Genomic DNA, 26043 nt, shown 5'->3' with positions numbered 1-26043 from the left:
CTAGAGCACTTCCGTCTCCATAGCCCCAGGTGGTGGCTAGGGGAGGGCACCTGCACCAAGGCGAGGCCCACAGGTTCCAATCACAGCCTCTGCTCATGGCGCGCTGAGTTGCCCTAGGAGTTGACCCGCAGGAAGACTGTTAGACTTTCTTCATTTCTTACTGAGCAGAGCTGTGCATAGAAGAACTCTGCTCTCTTCCTGGCGCCTCCTCTTCTTCTTAACAGCCTTATGGAGATATAGTTTACATACTGTAAAACCTATCCACTTAAAGTGTACAATTGGGCTTCCCTGGTGGTGCAGTGGTTGAGAGTCCACCTGCCGATGCAGGGGACACGGGTTCGTGCCCCAGTCCGGGAAGATCCCACATGCCGTGTGAGCCATGGCCACTGAGCCTGCGCGTCCGGAGCCTGTGCTCCGCAACGGGAGAGGCCACAACAGTGAGAGGCCTGCGTACCGCAAAAAAAAAAAAAAAAAAAAAAAAAAGTGTACAATTCAATGGTTTCATACTTGTGTGCCCATCATCACAATCAATTTTCATCACCCCCAAAGGAAGCTCTGTACCTATGAACTGTTACCCACCCCGAGCCGCCCATCATTTCCAGCCTACGGCAACTCTCATCTACTTTCTGTCTCTGTGGCTTTGCCTACTCTGGTCATTTCATAAAAATGGAACCATACAAAATACATCCTTTTGTGTCTGGCTTCTTTTCCTTAATATAATGTTTTCAAGGGTCATCCACATTGGAGCAGGTATCAGTACTTCATTCCTTATTAGGGCTGAATAATCTTCCATCATGTGGATGGACCATGTTTGGTTTATCCATTCATCACTTAATGGCCACTGGGTTGTTTCCACTTTTTGGCTGGAGTGAACAGGGCTTCTGCGAACATTCTTGTACACTGTTTTGTGTGGACATATGTCTTCATTTCTCTTGAGTCTGTACCTAGGGGTGGAATTCTTGGATTGTACAGCTTCTTCTTTTGAGGACCAGTATAGAACTGTTGCTTCCAGAATCTGTCAGGAGGGTACCAGACCAGCAGAAACCAAACTCCTGGGGTTGGCTCCACTCAGAGAGCCTTAAAAAGCTGTTGAAGTCTGTAATCTCACTGTGTTGATACCGAGCATCTTCTTTGAGTCCCTTCTTATGAGAACTCCGGTATCCTTTAAATACTGACTTTGCTACCTGGCTGGCGAATATATTTCTCTGTATGTCCACCTGTATTTAAAATCACTTTCCCTGGATGATGGACATTTTAATATTCCGCACTTAATGTCCTATTACTCTAATTAAAACTACTTACTATTTTGTTGACCCATTCTCCAAAAAGACAGAATTCCTGCTTTTTTCTAGATAGCTCCAGTCACAAAGCAGAGGCAGAGTTGATAGGCTCTTCCTTGCAAGTTACCTGGGAACCACCAATGAAGTTATCTTCATCAGAATATAGTTTGAGGGGGGATATGGCGCATGTCTCCTGCAGTTCTGCAAATCCCCATTTCTGGTCTGTTTCTCCTTCCAGCATCAACCTGCAAAAGAGGCTCTGAGCTCACATGAGCTGCAGAAAAAGTCACGCCTTCTGTCCAGTATCTGACCTCTCCCAACCGTGTTACATATAGTTGATGTGCTGCAAACTCACTTCTGCCCTTGGTCAAAATGTATTGGGCATTGTAGAGCTCTACAACTCACAAAGATAAAAACGATTGTGCTGTCTTCCAGGAGCTGAAAAAGGGTTCCAGACTAACGGTAGAGAAGGGGCTCTGAGAGGCTATTATCAAATTAAGTTTCATGATGACAAAAGAAAAAATGTCTGCCAAAGTTTTATATACAGAAAAATGATACTAAGTACTTTCCCTTAGTTAAAGAATTTTGAATAAGTAGCCAATAAGGACAATGAGTGTTCTTATGAGTGATTTCCAGAGTATGTCACAAAAAACCTTACATATTATGACTTTTGAGCATGACATAAGGAACCCTAATACATCCCCTGCTCAAAACCCAAGAAAACACAAAGATGCAACAGAAAACAAACCTGGTGACAGAAATGACTTTGGACTTAAGACTGGGGGGTAAGAAAGAGAAAAAAGTAAAAGAAAGTGAAGGGTTAGGGTTAATAGAAAGGAAAAGTTCTTTCGGATTTTAAATAGAAGCAAGTGCTAGAGATCTTTAAGAAAAGTTAAAAATGAGCTTAATCCTTTAGACAGAGAAGTTTTGCTCTCCACAAACACGTTAATACTTTAAAGCCTTAAAAACAAATAGTCTTTCTTAAAATCAGAGGACTTCTAAGTGGTTGCTGTAGATAAAGTTAATCCCCACAGAAGCGTCATATTAATGTTCACTGAACACCTACTAAGTTCCAGGCACTTATGCTGGGCACTTTATACACAGAACCGAATGTCACCCTTGTTAACACCCCTAGGAAACAGCTATTAAAGTCTCTGTTGTAGGGGCGAGAAGACAGAGGTCTGGAGAGGGCAGGCAGCCTATTCTAAATGACAGGAGCTGGTGGGTTGAGAGCTGTGACTCGTCCAGGCTCCTAGCCCAAGGCCCATGGAGAAACAGTCAAAGTTCAAACCATCTCATCAGCGCGACTCTATCAACATGGCTAACGCATCACAACTCTGATCGACATACACTTCAAAGTCAGGCAACAGAGTATCAAGCTCAATTCACAACACAGGCCACACTGTATTTACTGCAGCTGGGGTTAAGCGGATGAGGAGTATTATGTAAAAGTAAATGTTTTTTTATTATAAAACAGTACCTCTTTACTGGTTTTTGACACTTTTGATGTCATTGTGTCTAATATTATGCAAGATGTTTTTAAAAAATAAAGTTTAACTAAACTCTGACCAATTTTTTTTTTTTTTTTTGCAGTACGCGGGCCTCTCACCGTTGCGGCCTCTCCCGTTGCGGAGCACAGGCTCCGGACGCGCAGGCTCAGCGGCCATGGCTCACGGGCCCAGCCGCTCCGCGGCATGTGGGATCCTCCCGGACCGGGGCACGAACCTGCGTCCCCGGCATCGGCAGGCGGACTCTCAACCACTGTGCCACCAGGGAAGCCCAAGTTTGACAAAATTTTAAAAATTTGTGGAAGAAGGGGAATTTATAAGCACATAATGAGTACATCCAAACTCACAGGGCTTTAGCCTTGAAGGAGACCCACATGCAGGTTTAGTCAAACTAAGCATTTTACTTAGAGCAGAGTGTTCCAGGCTGTTACAGGTATTTATGGGTTTGTGGCTGATGCCCTTTTCTGCAGCTTGGATTTAGGCTTAGGAATGGCACCTGGTGCTTCAAATGGCTTTGCACCTGTAAGCATGTGAGGCCTGACGTTTCCTTGCTGGTCATTTCTTAGGTTCTTACTCAATAAGAGCCTGTTAAAAAAATCTAACAAGTGTACTTAAAAATAGTTAAAATGCTAAACTTTATTATGTGTATCTTACCAGAGTTCTATTTTGAACTTTCAGGTTTTTTTTTTTTTTTTTTTTTTTTGCGGTATGTGGGCCTCTCACCGTTGCGGCCTCTCCCGCTGCAGAGCACAGCCTCCAGACGCGCAGGCTCAGTGGCCATGGCTCATGGGCCCAGCCGCTCCATGGCATGTGGGATCTTCCTGAACTGGGGCACGAACCCGTGTCCCCTGCATTGGCAGGCGGACTCTCAACCACTGCGCCACCAGGGAAGCCCGAACTTTCAGTTTTTTGATCTAGAGTTTTCATGACTGAAAAATCTATACTTTTTTTTGTTTAATTAATTTATTTTTGGCTGTGTTGGGTCTTCGTTGCTGCGCGCGGGCTTTCTCTAGTTGCAGAGAGAGGGGGCTACTCTTCGTTGCGGTGCGCAGGCTTCTCATTGCGGTGGCTTCTCTTGTTACAGAGCATGGGCTCTAGAGTGCAGGCTCAGTAGTTGTGGCACATGGGCTCAGTAGTTGTGGCTCATGGGCTCTAGAGCGCAGGCTCAGTAGTTGTGGCACGCGGGCCTAGCTGTTCCACGGCATGTGGGATCTTCCCGGACCAGGGCTCGAACCCGTGTCCCCTGCATTGGCAGGTGGACTCTTAACCACTGCGCCACCAGGGAAGCCCCCAAATCTATACTTTATAAAAAGTAACTGAACATTTGTCACATTTGTGGAATTGAAAAGAAGATGGCACTGTCTAGGGCACAGGCCCTTCATGGGAAGGGTGGAGATGGGGATGTGGGTGGTGCTGTGACCCCGGGTTCACACAGCTCCGTATTTTCTATGAAAAGGACGATTCTCACTTCTGTTCTACCTACCACCCCACTCTCCTTTCTGCAGGTTATGTTAACGTGAAAGATAACCTGCTTTTTAGTTTTTCCCTCTAACTTTGAAACATGATTTTTTTCATCCATGACCTAACTTTTCTTTAAGGAGATAATGTCAGTAGACAGCATCTTTTTGGGGCTTACAGCCTTGCCCAGATGTGAAGAGCCCAGTATGCTTTAGCGACTCTGCCTCTTAATTTCGGTTTTTGGAACACCGTTGCCTAACAAGAGCACTGTCACCTGCAGTCGTAGCCCCTGAGCTTGCCCGCATCACGCTGTGGCGTCCCCAGGCCCGTCGGCACCGCTGTGTCCCTGCCCCACACCCCGAGTCACCAAGTGGCTGCACTCTGGATATCCTCCATCCAGCCCTTTGTGAAACTTCAAGGAGCTGAGATGCTATATGTGTTGTCTCAGAGCAGGTGCAACCTCAGTCATGCCACTGCAGGTCCCGAACGGCTCACGGATGCTGCTGAAGACTCACCTGAGAAGGGCAAGTGACACCTGTCAGTGCTTCAAGGCCCCGGGCTGCTCTGAAGATCTTCAGCCTGGTGCTTGGGTTGGTGCACCTCGGTCATTCAGGATACAATAGCTGTTTTGAACTGATGTCAAAAAGTTACCCAGTAATTTTCAGACATGTCTTATGCAGGTGATGAACTGTCTCCTCTGGGGTAAGGTTTCTCAGCCAGGAATCATGTGAGCTCTTGCTGACTTACGGGCAGGTTTCACCGGTGATACTAATAATTCCTATTTCTCTGATGTAATATGTTGGGGACTGTGACAGACAGTGAGAAGCAGACAGCCGTGACAACAGGACCCTGTTATTCTGAGGACGACTGAGCACTGAGTCCTCGACCCGGAGATGCAGGCTGGCTTCTGGCTGCCTGGATATGCACAGAGACCCGGCTAAAAGCCAAGTGAAAAAACTGGCTTTATTATCTGTCTGCCCTGTTCTCTCTGTCCCGACAGGATTCTAAAGGTGCCGCTGTTCTCTTCTGCAGTCCTCAGACACACAAGGCATTCTGGTTTTGTGGAGGCAGATGTCACCCTCGGGAAACTCGAGTGCAAGAGGATACGAAGAGGCTCGGAAGAACTAAAAACAGAGCAAGATTTAACAGCGTAATAAGCCGTTCCACCAGCAGATGGCAACAGAGGACTTTGTGAGCTATTCCGGCAGCCGGTCTGAAACGCGGGAAGGGAGCTTTTAGCGGCTATTGTATAAGTGATTTATGTGTTTGGATTCTGCTCAATGTTATACATGCATTACTGAATAAAACATTCACAGTGTATTTTCCACCAGCAGCTGCGCTCCAGTCCCCAAGGCTCTGAGTCCTAATTCCCAAGGCTCCAAAGAGCCCCTGACATCAAATTGCTTTCCTCCCAGAAAAGCCGTTTCATACCCCAGAAAAAGAAATGCTTAGAGGGGGGGTGAGAGAGGTCTGGGGTGACCGCCCCACCGGGACGGCCGACTTCTGTCAGCTTTCCTGGGGGCAACCCGTCCAGGGCCCCCTGTGCTCCCACCGGGTGCCTGCATCTCCTCCATCCCTGGCCGCCTGCTGGGCGGGGCGCGGGTGCACCCTCGGCTCAGGCCGGGAGGAGCGGCTTATTCGTAAGGAATATGTCAAGAACATAAGAAAGAAGAAATCCTCCCACAGGGTATTAAGTGATGGGGTTTCCCTCCCGCTTTCCCAGAGACCCCGCACCCCCGAGGGCTGCCGGGCCGTTTGGGGCCGAGCGGCTGCCCTCCCTGCTCTCGTGGTTTCTCGGCCCAGGCTGCCCGCGGCCCCCGAGCTGCGACGGTGAGGGCTTGGGTGACGCAAAGCCGCGCGACCCTCGTCGCTGCGGGGAGAGACGCACACGGGACGTGGCTGCCACGGAGCAGAAGAGTAACGCTTCACCCCTCATTCCTCGCGCACACTGATGTGACACGGCATCAACGTCAGGAAGGCCCGCAGTGTGTCTGTAACAGACGCGTGCTCCCAGGCCCTCGGCACCGGTGCTGCGGTCCTACTGACTGCCCCCCCCCGCATCGCTAGCCCAGACTTCTCCCCCGGCACCCCCCCCCCCCCAGCAGCACGGTGGCTCCCTCCGTGACCTCCAGGCGCCTCCATTCCTTCCCGTCCCTGCCGCCGCTCCTCCCGCACCCTCCACGAGCTCGCGGCCTGGACACGATGCCTCCACCAGCAGCGCTCCACAACCGATTAAGCTTTTCATTTACTGCAGCCCCTCGGCACACACACGCCATGCTGTCCCTTGACTGCTTACATTCTCTAATACGCTCTCTGCGCATGCGGTGCTCGTCACCCACGTTCACACCTGCTTCCCGGTGAGACAGCAAGCTGCTGGGGCACCGAGCGTGCCTCGTCACCCGCCTGCCGCCGGCCCGGAAGCCCGAAGCATCCTTCCCTGCAAGGCCCCACTGAACAGTGTCTGGGAAGGACCTGAACCGTGTACATTTACAAAGTACCTTTAAAATGTACTTCCAACTATAAAATAAAGTGTGAGTTTTGGATTTTTTTCAGAGCTTAAGTTTCATTTTTTTAATCATCTAGAACAGCTCCTTTAACAAAATTTTATTTTTTGACACGCTTGGTACAACAAAACTGTACTTTAAAATTGAAATTTTGTATTAATTATTACACTTTTTAGGCTGGCAGGATGACACCATAAGATAGACAATCAGGTGAGTAATATTTAGCCAATTTAGCTTTCTGTTGGATGTACAGTCCCGAGTGCTCAGCAACAACTCAGTGAAACTTCATTAATATGCGTGATATTTTCAGGTTTTCAAAAATATGAGAAACAGGTACTCATGGGGTGATATTAAGCAATATTATAAGCATATATAAAACGAGGATAACAAAACGAGGACCTAAAGGAAACCATGCTCACAAAAAAAGCACTCCACCGAAAGCTTTCCTACGAGAGGCCCTGCAGCCCAAGACTCTCATAAAGAGCATCTTACGGCCACCAGCTCATTAGTTCTCAGAGGTTCTCAGAGGACACAGGTAGCAGGGATGCTGTGTGGTTCATTATTTCAGACACTGAAATGGAGGTGAGGGAAACATCAGATGCTTAACCGAGGCCACACAGCGTGTCACAACAGCTCTCTTACATGCTGGGTTTCAAAGTCACAGCTCAAACCACTGGTGGATCCTTATGGCTTTTCTGGACATCCTCCAAGTGTTCTTGGTGGGGGCAGGGAGGAAAGAACCAGAAAGTGCACAGTAACCCTCAGCTGCCCGATTTACCTAATCTCTTTGGCTATTGAATATTCTAGGATTAGAAGATGATGCACTAAAGTCGGTGGGAAAAGTAATCTAAAAATCTTGGCATGTCTTACGGGAAACAAAACAGCCCCGAAGTCTTCCATTGCTGTGAGCAGGATATCAAAGGGCTTCTTGTATCTTAAAATACGTCTGGGTGAGTGGTCAGAGCTTCAGATAAGCTCCCCCTGAGCTATGAGTGGAATAGTGAAACTATGAGATAATCGCAAATTTGAAGCCAATGTTCAACCCCTAAAGTTAAATATGAATATTTGTAAATGTAAATATCAGATAAATCATACATGTGCATGTACATACGTACACACACACACACGGTGTATGAGCCATTTCAAGGATATGCCATCCTACTAGCTCATCACAGTACTAAGTTGGTCACTCCAGTAAGTGATTTTCTACGAGTAAAACATCACTTAAAAATATGTCAACAACTCTAGGATGAGTATAAAAAAGCCATCCAACCTTCATGCACAGAAGCCTCCCTGAGCCCTTGCTGACTTTCAGACACTCTTCTCTCAGGTGGAGTAGGACAGGGCACTGAGAGGCAGCTCTGTGCTGTGGCCTGTCTGTCCCAACGTGAGTCTGGACAATCCCAGCACGTCAGCAAAAGAATCCAAGCACGCACGCTTTGCGGGTGATGCGCACGCTTTGCGGGTGATGTCAGTGGGGGTGGACGTGCCACCACTCCACTCTCCACGTTACTCTCCAAGGTGCTAATGGCAAACGACACAGAGGAATCAACCTCATCTGCCCTCCTTGCAATTCTTTCTTTGAGCCTGATTTTCCCTGATGACAGCACTTTTTTCTCCTCTCTGTTTAAACAAGTCTGGGGACCAGCTTTGCCATTTCCTAGTCAGGTGCTGCGTCACCTTGTCCCAGCTGGCTCCTGGGTGAGGTGGAGATAACGATGCTGCCCGCCTCACAGACCTGTGAGCGCAGAGGGATGTGAGACCCGAGCACAGTGCCTGGCCGCAGCCGGCACTTAGTAACAGTTAGCCAGAAGCAGAGGGATCCCTGCTCTGCGGCCTCTCCTTTGGCCACATGGCCAACAGCGTGGGAGACGCCAAATGCACGCGTGCTCTGTAAACTGGAGAGGACCAGACCCTCACTGGTCCACCTTGACTCCCACACCTCCTTCAGGATCAGGGCTCCCCTCCTCCTTCAGGATCAGGCTCTGACGGCTTCCCGAGTCCCGGGACTTCAGCTGAAGGAATCACGTGCATCTCAGGTTCACCAAAATCCGCGTCCTCGTGGTGTCTCTCAGGACTGCTCCCGATCTTGGTTTGGTTTCCCAGCGACAGGACCCCTGTGAGCAGCCACAGCCGTCTCTGCATGTCCCCTCCCCTCATGTTGACCTGACATTTGAGCCCCTATCAGCTCCTTCCTGCATTCTTGCTCCCCAGCCAGACCAGAGGGCTCCCCTCCCATCCCCGTCCACAGGGGTGCCCTACAGACATGGCTCGAGGTGACCTCTGCTCACTTAACCTCCTACCCGAATCTGGAGCGGCTCCAAAATGCCTTTTCAATAACTCAGCCCGGCCCACCCACCTTTCTAGCCTGGCTCCTTGCTGGAAACATCCTCCCCAGGTCACACGTGCCAATTCCACCCATTTTAAGTCCTTGAGCCAATGACTCCTCTACTAGAAAGTGCTTGTCTTGCCCCCAATAGCATACACGATCTCCTGTTATCAGTTCTAGCATTTTATCAGGAGGCAACATGATTTCATAGGAGAAGCACGGGCTTCGAAAACACAAAACATTGCTTCCAAATCCTCGCACAATATTCTAGCTGCACGACCGCTGATCTCTTATTTATAAAATGGGATAATAACACCTAGCTCACAGGATTATCATGATAATTAAAATAAAATGTACATAATGTACAAAGTGGCGTCTCTAAGGCACACAGAGAGGCTAACTAAATGTAAGTTTAGTTTCCCTTGTCCTTCTCAACTGCTATTTTTCACTTTTACTTCCTTTCACTTGCGTGGCTGTTTCCCCTCCTTGGCTGCATGGGGGCCCAGGAGGGCAGGGCCTTTGGGTGACTCACTGCTGGAGGCACCACAGCAGCTAGCACAGCCCCTTGGACACAGAGGGTGATACACACGTGCTGAATGAATGAATGAAAGTATGATGATAATATTCTTGCTAACATGAATCACTGGAATCACTGAGTATGAGAACCGGAAAGGACCTTAGAAATAAACCACCAACTCAACTTCATTTTATAGATAAGGGCACCATAAGCCAGAGAAGGCAAGTGACTTGCCTGAGGTTGGCACACAAGTCAACACGCACACACTCAGCTCCGAGCTCCATCACCCACCATGCTGTTCCCTGATCAACGCGACAAGGCTGGGAGGTATGTGATGCCCAAAGTATTTCTTAGGAGGATGGTACCACCCATATAACTTACGCCACTCGGGGAAATATCCATAGGAAATAAACAACTTGTAATCTAGCAACACATCTGTAGTAAGTATCTCAGTGCCTGGCATGACAGACTAAACAAGGGACCAGAGCTGGCTTTTAATAATCTTTCATCCTTCTAATCTAAACAAAGTACATCCCACTGTGTCTTCTTTGGTAGAAAGAAATACAGAAAGATACAAAAGGAAGATCCTGATAATTCCAAAAGAGAAAACAGAGCTTGCCCCTTAGAAGTAGAACATCCCAGATAAAAATACTTAATTGCAGCAATTAAGCCTGAGAACACCCTATACAGGGACACACAGAATGCTCTGATTCTAAATTACTGGCTCTCCTTTAAATTCAGCACAGAAAATTATCTGATATATGTTATCATAAATGATGCGCAACAATTTTTGCCTAAGTCATAGAATAACCTGTGAAAAAAATCCTGTAAATTAGATACTCTAAGTCTTTGAGCCACTAATTTTAATCAATATCAGTCTGGAAGTTTTCAATGGCTTTCTGCTGAACTTCCCCACCCCCATCAAGTAATTATCAGAAATACTCATCTCACTCCATACATTCAATCTTATAAGTTCATAAAATATTAGCCTATTAACATAAAAAATGCAACTGAGCGGAATTAGACAGCAGAGGGAATTTCCTGTAACACCTGCAAACTGGGTCTATGTAAGGAAGAGTTTTAATATATTCGGACACCCCACTCCCAGTCCCCAAGCCCTGGCCTGGATGGGAAAGGCGTTACAAGTGGGTGACGTAGTAGAGAGAGTGGAGTGGAGGACCTAAGGTCTTGCAGCATGTACATGAAACACTGGGAAACAAAACTCCGGTACCTCATTCTACAGATTTAAAAATCTGATTCACAAATTCACAGTAACTAAACCCAACTACATACTAAGTGCCGGTGGAGGGGCATCACAATTCAAGTCCCTTCACCCCAGGTCTGGGAATTTTTACAAACGATGTCACTCTAAGAGGATGGTTGGCAGGAAGAAGAGGGATACAGAAACCCTCTTCTGTTCAAAATCACGGAGCCCCCTGCACTGCCTATTGCTAGACTAATGGCTCAACAATACTAGAGAAACACAGGACAGGTTTTCAGACTCCATCTTCACTAGGCTAATAATTCTCAGCTACCATAACCACAAACAGAAGAAATGATTGATGCTGGTAAATTCTGTCATTTTCCAAGAACTGAGTCTACACAGGTGTGTATGCATGTGTGTGCGTGCGTGTGTGTCTGTGTTGGGGGAACCATGCACACACATATTTAGTGATCAGACACATTTGTGTCAGGATGTCTTGGAACCTACCAGAAAGTGGGGATTCTAATACTGGTTCTGCCATTAAGCTTGTCGTGCAGTGTTAGGTCTGTTTTCTCAGCAGCAGCAGGTGAATACAGCCTCTCCCAGCCACTCTGAAGGTTAAAATGATAATGCATGGGGAGCACTTAAAAAAAAAGTAAAACATTAAGCAAAGATCTTTGGTTTGGTGCAGCTCTCAGGTTGTGTGTATTCCAGGCATCACACACGCTCCCCAAGAAAAAACTACCAGCTGATTTCTATGGTTAAGAGGAAAGGGCAGAGAGGAAAGTCTTGAGATGTCTTTGGAAGCAGGCTGGGCAGACCGGACATCCTCCAGAGGCGCCCATATAGATTTATAACCTGGTCACTCAACATCAAATTCTTCTATAGGACTGTATCATCTATCTTGTACAGTGTTTGCCAAAACAGGTGGCAAAGGTAAACAATGAATAACCCCTTATCAAACCCCAGATAACAAGGTGCATTGCCACTAGCTCTGTAGAGGCAGGCTGTCCTAGAGGCGCAGCCTCATCTCAAGATGAAAGGCAGCCATCCACAAGCCGAGGCCCCCAGCCGGTCTCTACAGTGGCCCAAGAGGCCCCGGCGGCAGCGGAGCACCTGGGGGACGTGTTGGGAGCCCAGGTACCTGCTAAGGGCCAGGCCTGTAAGGGGCCAGGGGCAGGGACTCTGCCCGTAAGGGTGGGGCGTCCCATCTGAAAGGATCCAAGCAATTGTTTGAAACAGAGTCAGCCCACTGGTAGCAGAAAGTATAAGCAGGGAGACAGCAAGGAGATGGGAAAGGGGAATGGTGGGAGCTGCTGCCACATCCTTGCAGGGCTTCCAGTCTCGGGGAGGCAGGATGGGTGACCTGCGGGGGCTCGTGGCCGAGAGGCCTTGTTTCCCTAGGTGTCCTTAGAATAAATCCCATCCCAGATCTGTTCCATGCAACCAAACCTCTGAACCTCTTCCTATCTGTTTCATGCCAACAGAAAGGGCTCAACACAAGGAGACGTTCGGGTCCCCTCGGGGAGAGAAATCGTGACCACCGGAGCTGGTCCTGACTTCCCCCGAAGCAGCCTGTAAACCCGTTAGGGTCTCCAATCACAGCAAACATCACAGTACTATTCCAAGACTTTCCCCTATCCTCCCATCCAGACTGATTCCATCTTTTCGAGAGAAAGAAAGAAAAAAGCACCTCTTCCAGCGTTTTGAATTTTGCCTGATGAATAAGAGTAAAGCAATGCTAAGTCCACCTTCTAGAACTTTCCCCTTAAACTCAGATAAACGGCACAGAACGGCAGGTTCAGAGGTTTGTGACCCTTACAAAATAGAGAAAGCGTTCTTCCACCCCTTAAAATCATACGGATATTCGCTCACTTATAAATCGATATTGAATGAAAGCCTACAATATGGAAAAGTATTTTCTCATGAATCATCAAGAATAAACTAGTATGGCAAGAGTTTCCACTTAATGCCTACATTTTATTTTATGAGTGATAATTTCACTTAAAAGCAAACGTTTATATGAATAAGGACTAGCTGCCTGCCGAGGACTAAGAGGCAGTACTCTGGTAACCGGTACCTTATTACCAGACTCAGGCTGCCGCTTCCTTCACTTGTGAAGGTAGACACACGGCAACTGTTTCTCGCACGATTAGACGTTCATGGCCAGTTAACACTGCAGAGTTCTTGGTATGAGGCAACTAAGTAGTGTCTGGTGTTTCAAAAAGAATGCTGAGACTGTACACTTACAACAGTCTGCTTTAGCTAAAGAAGGAATCCTGCGGGGTACTGTAAAGCAGAAGCAACACAGCAAAATCCCCAGAGGTGGCATTTAGCAGTGAGCTCCGCGTTTCATTTCACCTGGCTCAATAATGAAAACATGAGGGAGGCTCCCGTTTTCTCTAAGATCAACATTTTAATCCATTTAAAGACATGCCACAGAAGGCTGTTCCTCCTTTTCTTTAGAAGACAGATTTGGTTCGCTCGTTTAAAACTGAACGTATCTCTCCATCTTAACAGCGCCTGAGCCGGAGGAGGGTACCGGCTGGACTAAATCAAGCCCACGGGAAAGACATCAGCGAGAGGCCCTGCTGCCGCCATGACTCCTGATTCGACGGAAAGAGGCTGCGGGTCTTTGAAAAGAGGAGCAGCTCTCAACTCCAAGTCAGCAGCAACACAAAGCATGTCCCACTCTGCTTATTACTGGGACAGACTCAGACAGAAGGAAAAAAAAGGAAGAAAAATGAGTCCTAATCCCCCCAAAGGTTTTATTCTTATGTTTATCATCCATCCATCTGCATGTATGCCCACATATGTATTTATGTATGTACGTACTTATATTCATATGTATTTATGTAGATTTAAGATTAATCAATATTTCAAAGTATTTCAAGAAGCATAAGCAAATACGGGCAGAAAAACCTTTGGTAGGTGCTCACAGCCAGTATTAATAACAATATTCTTTTCCAAAGCACTTGCTACAGTGAGGTAAGGTGGCCGTATGGAAGGTTCTTTCCTCTGGTATGTGGCATTTGAGGTTACACCCGTCAAGCACAAGTCTATACAGTCACTGTCATTGCCTTTGCTAGGTTGGAAGAGGGTCAAGTCTAGAAGGAGGGAAGATTTCTAGAGGCAATGTGCCCATCAGGTGGGGTGGGAGTTTTTTACAGGTTCACAGTTTTAGTGAGATGTGGGTGGTAAGAAGGCCCCGGCACCTCACTGTGCAGGCAGGTGTAGAACAGGACGTGCAGCAATGGGGAGCAGAGGGGTCATCGTGACCCCTGGCGTCGCAGCATGGGAGAGTCACGAAGACCCGGGTCTGGGCCAGGCTGACAGCAGGCGTTTGCACTCGCACTCACGGGTGGAAACCTGAGTAGGAAGGTGGGTCAGTGCGGGGCTGGAGAGGGTGAAGGAGGGGGGCGGGCGGAGGGCCAGGCTGTGGGAATGTGGACGAGGAGATGCGCGCGGAGAAGGGCGGCCACGGCGGGGACCGAGGGTGGTGAACGGGGGAGCCAGGGAAGTGGGGGCAACTCAGACACCAGGGCAAGAGAGTTTTCAGGAGAAAGAGGTCAACACATGCTCAAAAGCCGAGAAAGATCATGCGAGATGCGGGACGGAAATTATTATTTTATTATAATTTATTCAGTATTTATAACGAAGAGGTTGCTGGCGACCTTGGTGAGAGGAGCCTTTGAAACGGAACACTTTTAATGGTTCTGCACTGCCACCACCCAAAACCATCTCAAGGCCCCTCTAGGGGAAAGCTGTCATTCCGCCATCGGCAGGCCAACATGCATCAGGCCTTCTCACCTTGACATTCTGCTCAAGAATGTTCCTTAAAATCCATACCTCTCTTTACAGTCACCTCAGATCATACCTCTGCTGTGAAGCCTTATGGGACCCCCCCTCAGTCCAAAGTTCTTAATACTCGACGTGGGGCATTTATCGACATGGCCCTGCTCGCCTGGCACGTGTGCCAGGTCTTGGAATCTACTTTTCCTGCCGCTCATCTGCTTCCCCATATCCTCATCTTCCCTGTGGCCTTCTCATTCTAAGCCATCAGCCTTTCCTGGAATCTTGTTTTCTGTTTTTCCTTCTGAAATCCCCTCTCTCCAGTTTAGGGCTGACCTTTCCGATGAAGGAGCCGTCTGCCGACCAGCCATCCAGAAGTGCTCTGTGCTTTCTCTGGTCTCCTTTAGCGCACGGCTATTTCTGGAACTCACAACAGTAAGTGGTACTTTAATTTCAGGTGTGTCCATCTGTGTGTGTAACTTTCCCCCCTTCCCAACCAGATTCTAAGCTCCTGGAGAAGTACAAACTGTAGGAATTGCTATGTCTGACAGAGCTGGGCTCCACTCTCTTGGACTGGGTACCAGCCATTTCCTCAGATGAAGGACAAGGCCAGACGCTGGCTTGGTAGGGGCGTGGTTCTCGACCAGGCAGAGGTGTGAAGTGGCATCTGCTTGATGCCCATGAGATACTTTTCTTCCCTTTTCCCTTTCCCTCCTCTGCCTCCACGTCACCTGGGTCATACATTTATAGAGATGAAGATGCTCCCAAAACAAACAGAGCAAGTGATACAGATCAGAAAAATGGAATCCAGTAATGGTTACATCCTGTATTTACAATCCAGAAAGTCACATCTCCCAGGAGACAAATGAAGACTGTAACGCGACTGGTCTTATCCAACTTAGTGAAAATGTTGGGAATCTGCATGGGATAATACACACAGTATGTCTAAAACTAGAAGAAACTGCTCAATTATGGGGTAATCAAAACAGTCTAAATTATTGTTTGTGGTATTAAATTTATATCTTTTATTAAAGAATGCCATTTTGATCTAGTGAGTGAAAGCTATATTAAGAATAAGAATCAGATTAGGGGCGGTAGGTTAAAATTTTATTTCCCATTTTCTTTTGGTTGGCAAAAGAGACAGGTAAAGGAACAGAAGAAATATAAGATATGGAAAAAAAACTGTTGGATAAATGATAAATTAGTATGATTTACCTTTAAAAGTTTTCCTTTATTTGCTTTTTCGGTACGCGGGCCTCTCACCGCTGCGGCCTCTCCCGTTACGGAGCACAGGCTCCGGACGCGCAGGCTCAGCGGCCATGGCTCACGGGCCCAGCCGCTCCGCGGCATGTGGGATCTTCCCGGACCGGGGCACGAACCCGTGTCCCCTGTATCGGCAGGCGGACTCTCAACCACTGCACCACCAGGGAAGTCCTCCTTTATTTGCTTTTATTTAGACTTTTCTATGGCATTGTCTTCAAACTGTTGTCTATAACCTTCTCAAAGTACCTTTATGGTCAGCGTTTGGAATAACTTATGGAATTAGTTAAAACAGTGTAATATAAAATATTAAAATACAGTACATCAATGATTTTTGGTTACTGAAGAGGAAAGCAAATATTAATTACTGAGAAAAGCAGTCACAAAAGGCTGTATGAATTATGTAAAATTTTAGTGATGTATTTTCATTAGAGGATAGTTGTATTCACAACGGGATTTTAAAAATAAAAATGAAAACAGCCACCACGGTCGTGTTTCTCACAGGAAGAAGCTGCAGCAGAGCCGCGTGCTTTCACAACACTGACGCGTTTGATTTACAATCACGACTCCTTCATCCGCGTGGTGGGCGGTAGGGAAGCAAGGAGGGAGGACTGCCGGATTCTCAGATGCAGCAGCAACCCAGGCCTTTCTCTTGGGCCAGAGCCTCGCTGCTGAGCTAGCGCTGCTCAGAGGATAATCAGGAAAGGAGGGAAATCCTTCTCTACAGAGTATCAGTTTTACCACTTCCTGTTAGTCATTCCCAGGGCTCATCCTCCCTGGAGAGGAGCCGTAGAAAGAACAAGGCCCCCCTCCCCCAGTAAAGCCAAAACACAGTCAAGGTGTCTCAGGTTAACTGTGCCCTGACTCATGGCCAGGACAGATCCCAGCCTCGTCTGCACATCAGATCACCCAGGGAGCTTCTGGGCCTCCCGTGGTCCAGGCTGCACCGGACCCCCCTGGGTCAGCAAGTCTGTAGAGCTCTCCATATGATTCTCCCTCATCAGTATGAATTAGAACAGAAGGTTTTAACCTGGTCTCCTATCAAGGTCACACCTACTTCATTTACCTAAAACACAAACCATTACATCTTCAGCTTTAAAAAATGTTCACGCAGAGCACACAACAGGCCTCCTAACTCCTCTATCCTGCCACTTACGTGTCCTTTCGTTATTTCCCTAAAGATGACATGAGTGACCAGCAGTGGGTCAGGGATAGCTTAGAGACAGAGTTGGGGGAGAGAGGGGAGGGAGAGAGAGAGGGAGGGAGGGAGGGAGGGAGAGGGGGAGGGAGAGAGGGAGAGAGAGAGAGAAGCGGGGTGGGTGAGAGCTGGGGAGCAAGCGGCACGGGGGAACCGGTTTTTTTTTTTTTTTTTGCGGTACGCGGGCCTCTCACTGCTGTGGCCTCTCCCGTTGCGGAGCACAGGCTCCGGACGCGCAGGCTCAGCGGCCGTGGCTCACGGGCCCAGCCGCTCCGCGGCATGTGGGATCTTCCCGGACCGGGGCACGAACCCGCGTCCCCTGCATTGATTGGCAGGCGGACTCCCAACCACTGCGCCACCAGGGAAGCCCGGGAGGGGGGGATCTCTTTGCTCACGTTCATGCTAATGGAAAAGCTAATTTCTCTTTAGGGTTATAAGTAAGTGTGAAACCATCTGGTGTCTCCTGCTGTTGCATCCTTTAGATCCTGCATGTTTACATGTCCATAGCATCAAAACATCATGAGCCTAAAACAGTAATATTTAAAGGACATTGTATGTTAACGTAATCACACACATTATTGATGTTGCATAAGCATACTACTGTAGGCTGTCAGTAGTAAAGAAGTACTTGAATATGTGAATGACACACACATTCTCTTATTAAAAGTAGAACACCACACCCCCGCCCGTGGCAAAAGGGGAATCCTCCCAAGTTAATCGGCCATCTGGATATCACCTTTGTGAAGTGAATGTTCACATTTTTTACCCATTTTTAGGAGTTGGTTTCAGTCTTTTAAAAACTGATTTGTAGGAGTTCTTTATATATCCTGTATGCAAATCTCTTTCCAGATATTTCCTCCCATTTCTCTGCTTTTTTATTCTCTTACTATTGCTCTTGACACCGTAATTTTAGTATAGCTCAATTTTTTTTTCTTTTATGGCTCACACTTTTTGTGTCCTAGTTAAGAAATCTTTGCCTATTCCAAAGTAATGCAGCTGTTTTCTTTTGTTTTCCTCTGTTAAAAACAACAGGTCCAAAATGGAGTCGGTTATGCTAAGCCACACACCACCAAACGGAGACTTAGCTATAGTTTCGGTCTCTCCCAGAAACGGAATCTTAAACCAGCCAATCAGGAATCACCCGATCAGCACTCATTAGGTCGCCTGCCCGACAGACCCGTCACCTCTAAAGGGAAGTGACCTTGCCACAACCGAACCACTCTGTGCTCCCTCTTCCCACTGCCTTCTGCCTATAAACGTCTTTCATTCTGTACAGCCCCTTGGAGCTCTTTTCTGTCTGCTACACTGAATGCTGCCTGATTCATGAGTCCTTCAATAAAGGCAATAAAACCTTTAAAATTTACTCAGTTGAATTTTGTTTCTTTAACACCTCTAAACTTGTCTTTCCTTTCCCACTTGAATCTACAGTCCATTTCTTTTCTACAATCCATGCTTACGTATGAATGGGGAAGAGGTCAGGATACTGTCACCCCCAAATGGTTATCCAACAGACTGAACACCACTGATTGAAAAGGCTATCCCTTTCCCAGTGCACTGCAGTTACCTCTCTGCCATAAACCAGGTGACTGTATGTAAGTGGGTCTCTTCCTGGACTCTGTTCTGTTCCACTGATCAGGTAGCCTAGCCACGTACCAATGCCACGCAATCTTAGCTAACAGAGCTTTAGAAGAGGTTTTACATGTGGTAGTGGAAATATGCCAGTTCTTTTTCTTTACGTATGCACTAGCTATCCCTGGTCTTTTGAACTTCCATGAGAATTTTTTAATGAACATCTCAGTTTCTACAAAAAAACCATTGCTAGTAATATGATTGGGACTGCATCACCTCTATACATGAATTTGGAGAACACCAACACCTTTATAATTTTGGGCATTCCAATCTGTAAACACGAAATATCCCTCCATGTACAAATACATGAGAAGGTACTCATCTTCACGAGTCATTAGAGGAATTAAAATTAAAACTACCATATCCATTAGACTGGCTAAAATGAAAATACACAAAAATACCAAGTATTGCAGAGGATGTGGAACTACCACTGGAACATATATTGTTGATTGATGGGAATGCAATTGGGTGCATCCACTGTGGAGGCTCGACAGTGCCTTCTGAAGCTGAACACATGCAAACTGATGACCCAGCAATTCCATTCCTAGAACGGCCATTCACCAACAGACAAGTGCCAGAACATTCATAACAGCACTGTTCAAAACAGCCCCAAACTGGGAACTACCCAAATGTCCATCAGCAGGAGAAAGGATAAACAGGGACTTCCTGGGTGGTCCAGGGGTAAAGAATCTGCCTTCCGATGCAGGGGACGTGGGTTTGATCCCTGGTCGGGAAACTTAAGATCCCACATGCCGCAGGGCAACTAAGCCCACATGCCACAAGTACTGAGCCCGCACGCCTCAACTAGAGAGCCCATGTGCCGCAAACTTCAGAACCCACGTGCTCTGGAGCCCGTGCTCCACAACTACAGAGCCATATGCTCTGGAACCCGCGCACCACAACTACAGAGCCCACGCGCCCTGGAGCCCGCACTCCACAACTAGAGAGAGGAAACCCACGTGCCATAACTGGAAAGAAGCCTGAGAGCCGCAACGAAGATCCCATGTGCCGCAACTAAGACCCGACGTGGCCAAAAATAAAAAAAATAAAATAAAAACTACTGCATTAAAAAAAAATTCTGTCAATGAGTCACTAATCTTTAAAAAAAGAGAAAAAGAAAGGATAAATACATTTGGTGGTGTCTTCACAAATGAAAAAATATACAGCCTGGAGGAGGAACCATCCATACCAGAATACAAGAATATGAAGAGATCTCAAACAATACTGAGCAAGAGTAGCTAGATTCCATTACAGAGAGTATAAAAGCAGGAAAACCAATCCACGTGAGGAGTCAGGATAGTGGTTATATCCTTGGTGGGATGTGGTGACTGCAAGGAAATATGAGGGGCTTCTGGAGTGCTGGTAATACGCCCGCATTGGTTGCGCTCTGAGCACAGGATGTCTTCAGTTGATAAAAACACACTGAGCTGCACTCTTATGACACTGGACTGTTTATATACATACATATGTTTTAACAAAAATTATTTTAAAAGGAATACATAATTGGAGTTTTTCACTTAAAAACAGATTCACTTTTGAATAATTCCCTCTCCCTTGTTCGCCCCTCCCCACTCCCATGGCATTTATATGACCAACAATCTAAAGGGAGTTCTTTTTTCTTTACACTGAAATATTGTTGACATACAGTATTATGTTAGTTTCAGGTATACTACACAGTGATTTGGCATTTGCATGTATTATGCAGTGATTACCACGGAAAATCTACTAACCATCTGTCACCATACAAAGTTCTTAAAAATTATTTACCATATTTCTTATGCTGTGTATCATATCCCCATGGCTTATTTATTCTATTACTGGAGGTTTGTACCTCTTAATCTCCTTCATCTTAAAAAAAAACTAGAACAAGAAAAGGGAAATGCTCTACAGAAGCTTTCAAATTTGGAAATCAGTTTAAATGCGGTACCTTTGGGCATTTTTATCTTTCTTTTTTACTTTTTTTTTTTTTTTTGGTCGCACCGCACAGCTTGCGAGATCTCAGTTGCCTGACCAGGGATTGAACCCAGGCCACGGTAGTGAAAGCCCAGAATCCTAACCACTAGGCCACCAGGGAACTCCCCGGGCATTTTTATCTTTCGACCAAGCATGCTGAACTCTGTAAGCATCTAATTAGAAGCACTTTCTTTACCTGTATTTTAGATGTGAAAATGGAGAAATAAAAGATATGAGGCACTGGTTTCAATGAGTTTGTCTTAATTTCCCATTCAAATCACCACTTATTATTCCTACCTGTTACAGTGATTTAGCAGTAGCTTTACTATGGACACAAGCATATGTCTGTGTTTATTTTTCAAAGAAATGGGATATCATGAAAAATGAACGGCATCTTTAAGTATCCCTTCAGCTATCATTTTTCAGATTAGTTATGTTAATATCTGATTGTACTAATTTGTATTTCTCTACTTTTGTGCCAGTACTAAACTAATCAGTGGATGCAAGTACAGAATTCCAGGGCATTCACTTTTACACATGACATCACAAAACTTCCCCAAAACTTAGAATGCTAGCTCGTTTCCTTTTAGTCTATTATAACCAGAAAATATGCTACTGTGACTGAGGCTCACATTTCTATAATCCACTAAATGAAATTTTAAAATGAAACTGAGAGTTATGGGAAAAGCTGAAACTGCTAACAAGAGCAGTAAGCTGAAAGGCTAGATGGACAGTTTGTTTTCTTTCTTTTTAATTGTAAAATTATAATACAATTATAATTCAAGTTTCAATAAAAATAACAGCATTCCTTAGAGTGGAAGAAAATAAATTCTCATACGCTAGAATATCAAGTGCTATGAAAGAGCTACCTGAAGAATATTTCGTTCAGCTTTGGTAATACATTAAAAAAAAAAAAAAGAATTTTAAAGGAATACAACACAACTACCATCACCACACAGAGATTCCTGATGGCATTGAAAGCTGTTTGTGGAAAAACTTTTTAAACCACATTAAACATTTAAAGGTTTCATTTAAAAGCAAAGAAGTTACCCAAGCTAATCATATCATGGTCTAAACAGTGTGGCACTGAGACAAATGATCGTTGTTTAAAGAAGCCATGTCGTGATTTCAAGCCGAACCTATCATGCAGTTACTCCTCATTTTCTTTCACAGTGTTCTATTATCTTTGTTGACTTGGGGTGGGGTAGCAAGTGGGGTTTCCTATTTGCCCTCTTTGTTCCAGGATATCTGCCACACAGAAGGGAGAAAAACAAGTTCTCTTACCCCAGAAGTAACCCCTATTAGGATACCCGCTAGCATCACAACCACTGGATGAGACTGGAGCACAGGTAAAGCAAAAGGCTGGTCTGAGTTTCATAACTTCTTGAATTTCCTCCTCTCTCATCCCTCCGCCCACGCCTCCCCCCGCCCCACCCCCTTACCCACAGGAGACACAGAGACAATCAATCACTTAACAGCTGGACATGTCGGAACTGTCTGGCCTGCAGTAACACACAAATAGCCATCCATGCAAAGTTCCCCTTCACTCTGCGCTCCTTCATAGACCAACTCCCCTGTATTCTGCTCTGCACTTCCTCTTCCCCTATTAATTCTTGTAACACCAATAAGCACACTGTCGTGTATTGGCTCATTTCTCCTTTTCAGCTGGTCTCATCTCCTCTGACCTCCGCAAGAGCACCTGCACGGTGTCTGGAACACAGTGGACCTTATCAGAGCACCACTGGTGAATGTGTTACATGCCGAGTTACACATACAACTCATCTGCCTTTCTCTGCTGTCCTGGAAGAGCTTGTCGCACACCAACAAGGCCGAGTCAGATATTCCGTAACGGTCTACTCTTCCCGGAGAGGCAGTGCCAGTTTATCTGGGTTATTAGTAGCTGGGCTTTGATCCAGAAATCCATTTCTGGAGAAATACATTGCATTTTATTTTTAGCTGTGAATGGGGCACACAGTTTTTGTTTGCTTTTTAAAAATAGTTGGCTCTCCTGACAAAACACAGCTATGGATAGAAAGTAACAGGTAATTGTATTGTGTTATTGGGAAGAAACAAACAAAAAAACCTCCTTGTGTCAGAGAGCAAGGCAGTGCCCAGAGACTAACGGGGTCACATCAGAGGGAGGAGGACTTGGCTGGAAAGGGCTCCCACTGGCAAGTGTGGGACTGTGTGAGCATCCAGAAGAACGATGACGGCAACAGATCACAACGTTTCCAATAAAAAAGAACCTGAGTCTACAGTGATACTCAAAAAATTAGGGGAGAAGAGGGAAGAGGAGGAAAGAAAAAGCCCTTCTTTCTAGAAGGCCAGCTAGTCAGGAAATCATCTGTGCAACCACTGATGCAATAATTAGTTCAGGTGGGGTCCTTACCTGTGAAGGCTAAGTTGCTGCAGAACAGGAAACCACTTCTTGGGTCTCAAGTATCACTTCCTAATTATAAGGAGAAGGGCAGATCTCAGGCAAACGATCAATAGCGACCCTAACAGTGGGACAAACCCACAGCGCGCGTCCCCCGAGGTGGGGACGAGGGAAGCACGCAGCAGCATCGTGCCTGCACTCTTCCTGCCAAAAATGCTTCCCTTGAACCCGAGCAGGAGGGTGAAGTGACAAATCCAGATTGCAGGGCACCATCCAAGACAACTGGCTTGGCCTCTTCAAAACTGAAAGGTCACAAAAGACCAAAAAAAGGTGTGGAGGGGCAAGGGGTGATAGGGCCAGAGCCAGGGGTGGAGCCGCATTGGATCCTGAGTGGGAGGGGAGGGAGGAGTACGACTGGGTAGTGTGGAGAAACCTGTGTCGGACTGTGTGTCACGTCAATGGGTACCATCATCACTGTATCCTTGGTAAACGTCGTGGGTGTGATGCCGGCACGGCGTGCATGAAGGAGAACGTGCTTGTTCTTGGGAGGCACATGCGGAAAAATTTAGGGGCAAGGTGTCATGTGTGCAGCTGACTTTCAAATGGGTCAGGAAAAAATATACAAAGTGACAGTAATAGTGACAGAGAAAGAGAGGAGGAGGGCAAGAGGACGTGCAAGTGAGCGAGAGGGAGTGAACATGGCAAATGCTAACACCTGGTCAATCATGATGCAGGCATATGGGTTTCCATTACATTATTTTTTCAAAAATTTTCAGTATTTAAAAAAAATTCAACATAAATGACAAGAAAAACCAAGACCAATGTATTTCTGGCTCTCTGCATCTGTTGTGTGACTTCTGCGGGTTCAGAGGAGGAGGGATGACCGGTGAGAGAGGGGAAGCTCCAAGGCGAAGCCACTCCCGACATGGTGAGAGAAGCTCTGAAGGAGTGGCCAGCCAGGGCGCTGGGGGGGAAGGTACTCAGGGATGATGGACAAACGTGACCACCGTCCAGGGCCGGGGACGGGAGAAGCAGAAAACGACAGCTGGGCAGGCTGAAGGAGCTCCAGTTTAAGGGATTCAATAGCGGTTATGGAGCAGAATTTCAGGAGAGTATTCTCTAGGTCCATCCATGTTGTTGCAAACAGCATCATTTCCTTGTTTTTCATGGCTGAATTTTATATATATATATATCCATCCACCCACCCCACATTTTCTCACCCATTCATTTGTCAATGGACACTTACGCTGTTTCCACGTCTTGGCTATTGTAAATAATGCTGCAATGAACATGGGGGTGCAGGTACCTTTTTGAGTTAGTGTTTTTGTCTCATTTGGATATATTCCCAGAAGTGGAATTGCTGGATCATATGGTAGTTCTATTTTAATTTTTTGAGGAACCTCCATACTGTTTTCCATAGTGGCTGCACCAATTCACATTCCCACCAACAGTGCACAAGGGTTTCCTTTTCTCCACATCCTCTCCAGCACTCATCTTGTTTCTTTGATGATGGCCATTCTAATAGGCGTAAGATGATATCTCACTGTGGTTTTGATTTACATTTCCCTAATGATTAGTGATGTTGAGCATCTTTTCACGTACTTGTTGGCCATTTGTCTTCTTTGGAAAAATGTCTATTCAGGTCTTTTGACTATTTGTCTATTCACTTTTAAACTGAGTTATTTGCTTTTCTGCTATTGAGTTATATGAGTTCTTTATATATTTTGGATATTAACCCCTTATCAGATGTATGGCTTGCAAATATATTCTCCCATTCTGTAGGCTGTCTTTTCACTTTGTTGATTGTTTCTTTTGCTGTGCAAAACCTTTTTAGTTTGATGTAGTCCCACTTATTTATTATTTTGTTGCTTGTGTTTTAGGTGTCATATCCAGAAGAAAAAAAAAAAGACCCATGTCAAGGAGCATTTTTCCTATGCTTATTTCTAAAAGTTTCATGGTTTCAGGTCTTACTTTTTTTTTTTTTTTGGCGGTACGTGGGCCTCTCACTGTTGTGGCCTCTCCCATTGCGGAGCACAGGCTCTGGACGCGCAGACCCAGCGGCCATGGCTCATGGGCCCAGCCGCTCCGCAGCATGTGGGATCCTCCCGGACTGGGGCACAAACCCATGTCCCCTGCATCGGCAGGCGGACTCTCAACCACTGCGCCACCAGGGAAGCCCAAGGTCTTCCATTTTTGTCTAACCCATTTTGAGTTAATTTTTGTGAGTGGTGTAAGATAGGGGTTTAGTTTCATTCTTTTACATGTGAATAGTCAATTCTCCCAGTACCATTTATTGAAGAGACTTTTCTCCATTGAGTATTCTTGGTTCCCTTGTCAAATATTAGTCGGCCATATATACCTGAGTTTATTTCTGGGCTCTGGATTCTATTCTGTTGATCTATTTGTTGGTTTTTACATCAGTACTGTACTGTTCTAATTTCTATAGCTTTACAGTATAGCTTGGAACCATAAAGTGTGATGCCTCTATCTTTGTTCTTCTTTCTCAAGATTGCTTTGACTATATAGGGTCTTCTGTGGCTCTATACACATTTCAGGATTATTGTTCCTACGTCTGTAAAAAAATGCCACTGGAATCTTGATAGGGATTACACTGAATTCATAGATGGCTTTTGGTAGTACTGACACTTTAACAATATTAATTCTTCTAGTCCGTGAACATGGGATACCTTTCCACTTATTTGTGTCTTCTTTGATTTCTTTCATCAGTGTCTTGCAGTTTTCAGAGTAGAGATCTTTCACCTTCTTGGCTAATATTATTCCTAAGTATTTTATTGTTTTTTGATGCTATTGTGAATGGGATCATTTCATTTCTTTTTCAGATAACCTGTTCTTAGTGTTTAGAAATGCTACTGATTTTTACATGTTAATTTTTTATGCTGCAACTTTATTTAATTCACTGACTAGATCTAACAGTTCTTTGGTGGAGTCTACAGTATTTTCTATATATAAAATCTGCAAATAGAGACAATTTTATTTCTTCCTTTCCAATTCTGATGCCTCTTTATTTCCTTTT

General features: G+C 45.9%; 1 protein-coding gene across 2 annotated transcripts in view; it reads right to left on the bottom strand.

Annotated features, from left to right (window-relative positions):
* LYRM4 (LYR motif containing 4) overlaps positions 1 to 26043 on the bottom strand; it is a 116615-nt gene that overhangs the window by 19725 nt on the left and 70847 nt on the right. Inside the window, exon 3 of one of the 2 annotated variants that reach the window (XM_082848047.1) lies at positions 23022 to 23081. The exons of the other annotated variant lie outside the window; for it this stretch is intronic. Within the exon in view, the coding sequence (XP_082704173.1) occupies positions 23031 to 23081 (51 nt within the window). The 3' untranslated portion in view covers positions 23022 to 23030. The remainder of the gene's footprint in view (positions 1 to 23021; positions 23082 to 26043) is intronic. 2 annotated transcript variants of the gene reach the window in all.

This window comes from Leucopleurus acutus (assembly GCF_964270905.1).
Source record: "Leucopleurus acutus genome assembly, chromosome: 10".
In the NCBI taxonomy this organism is placed as follows: domain Eukaryota; kingdom Metazoa; phylum Chordata; class Mammalia; order Artiodactyla; family Delphinidae; genus Leucopleurus; species Leucopleurus acutus.
The sequence above is the reverse complement of the archived record's forward strand: the minus strand, read 5'-3'. Positions and strand labels throughout refer to the sequence as shown.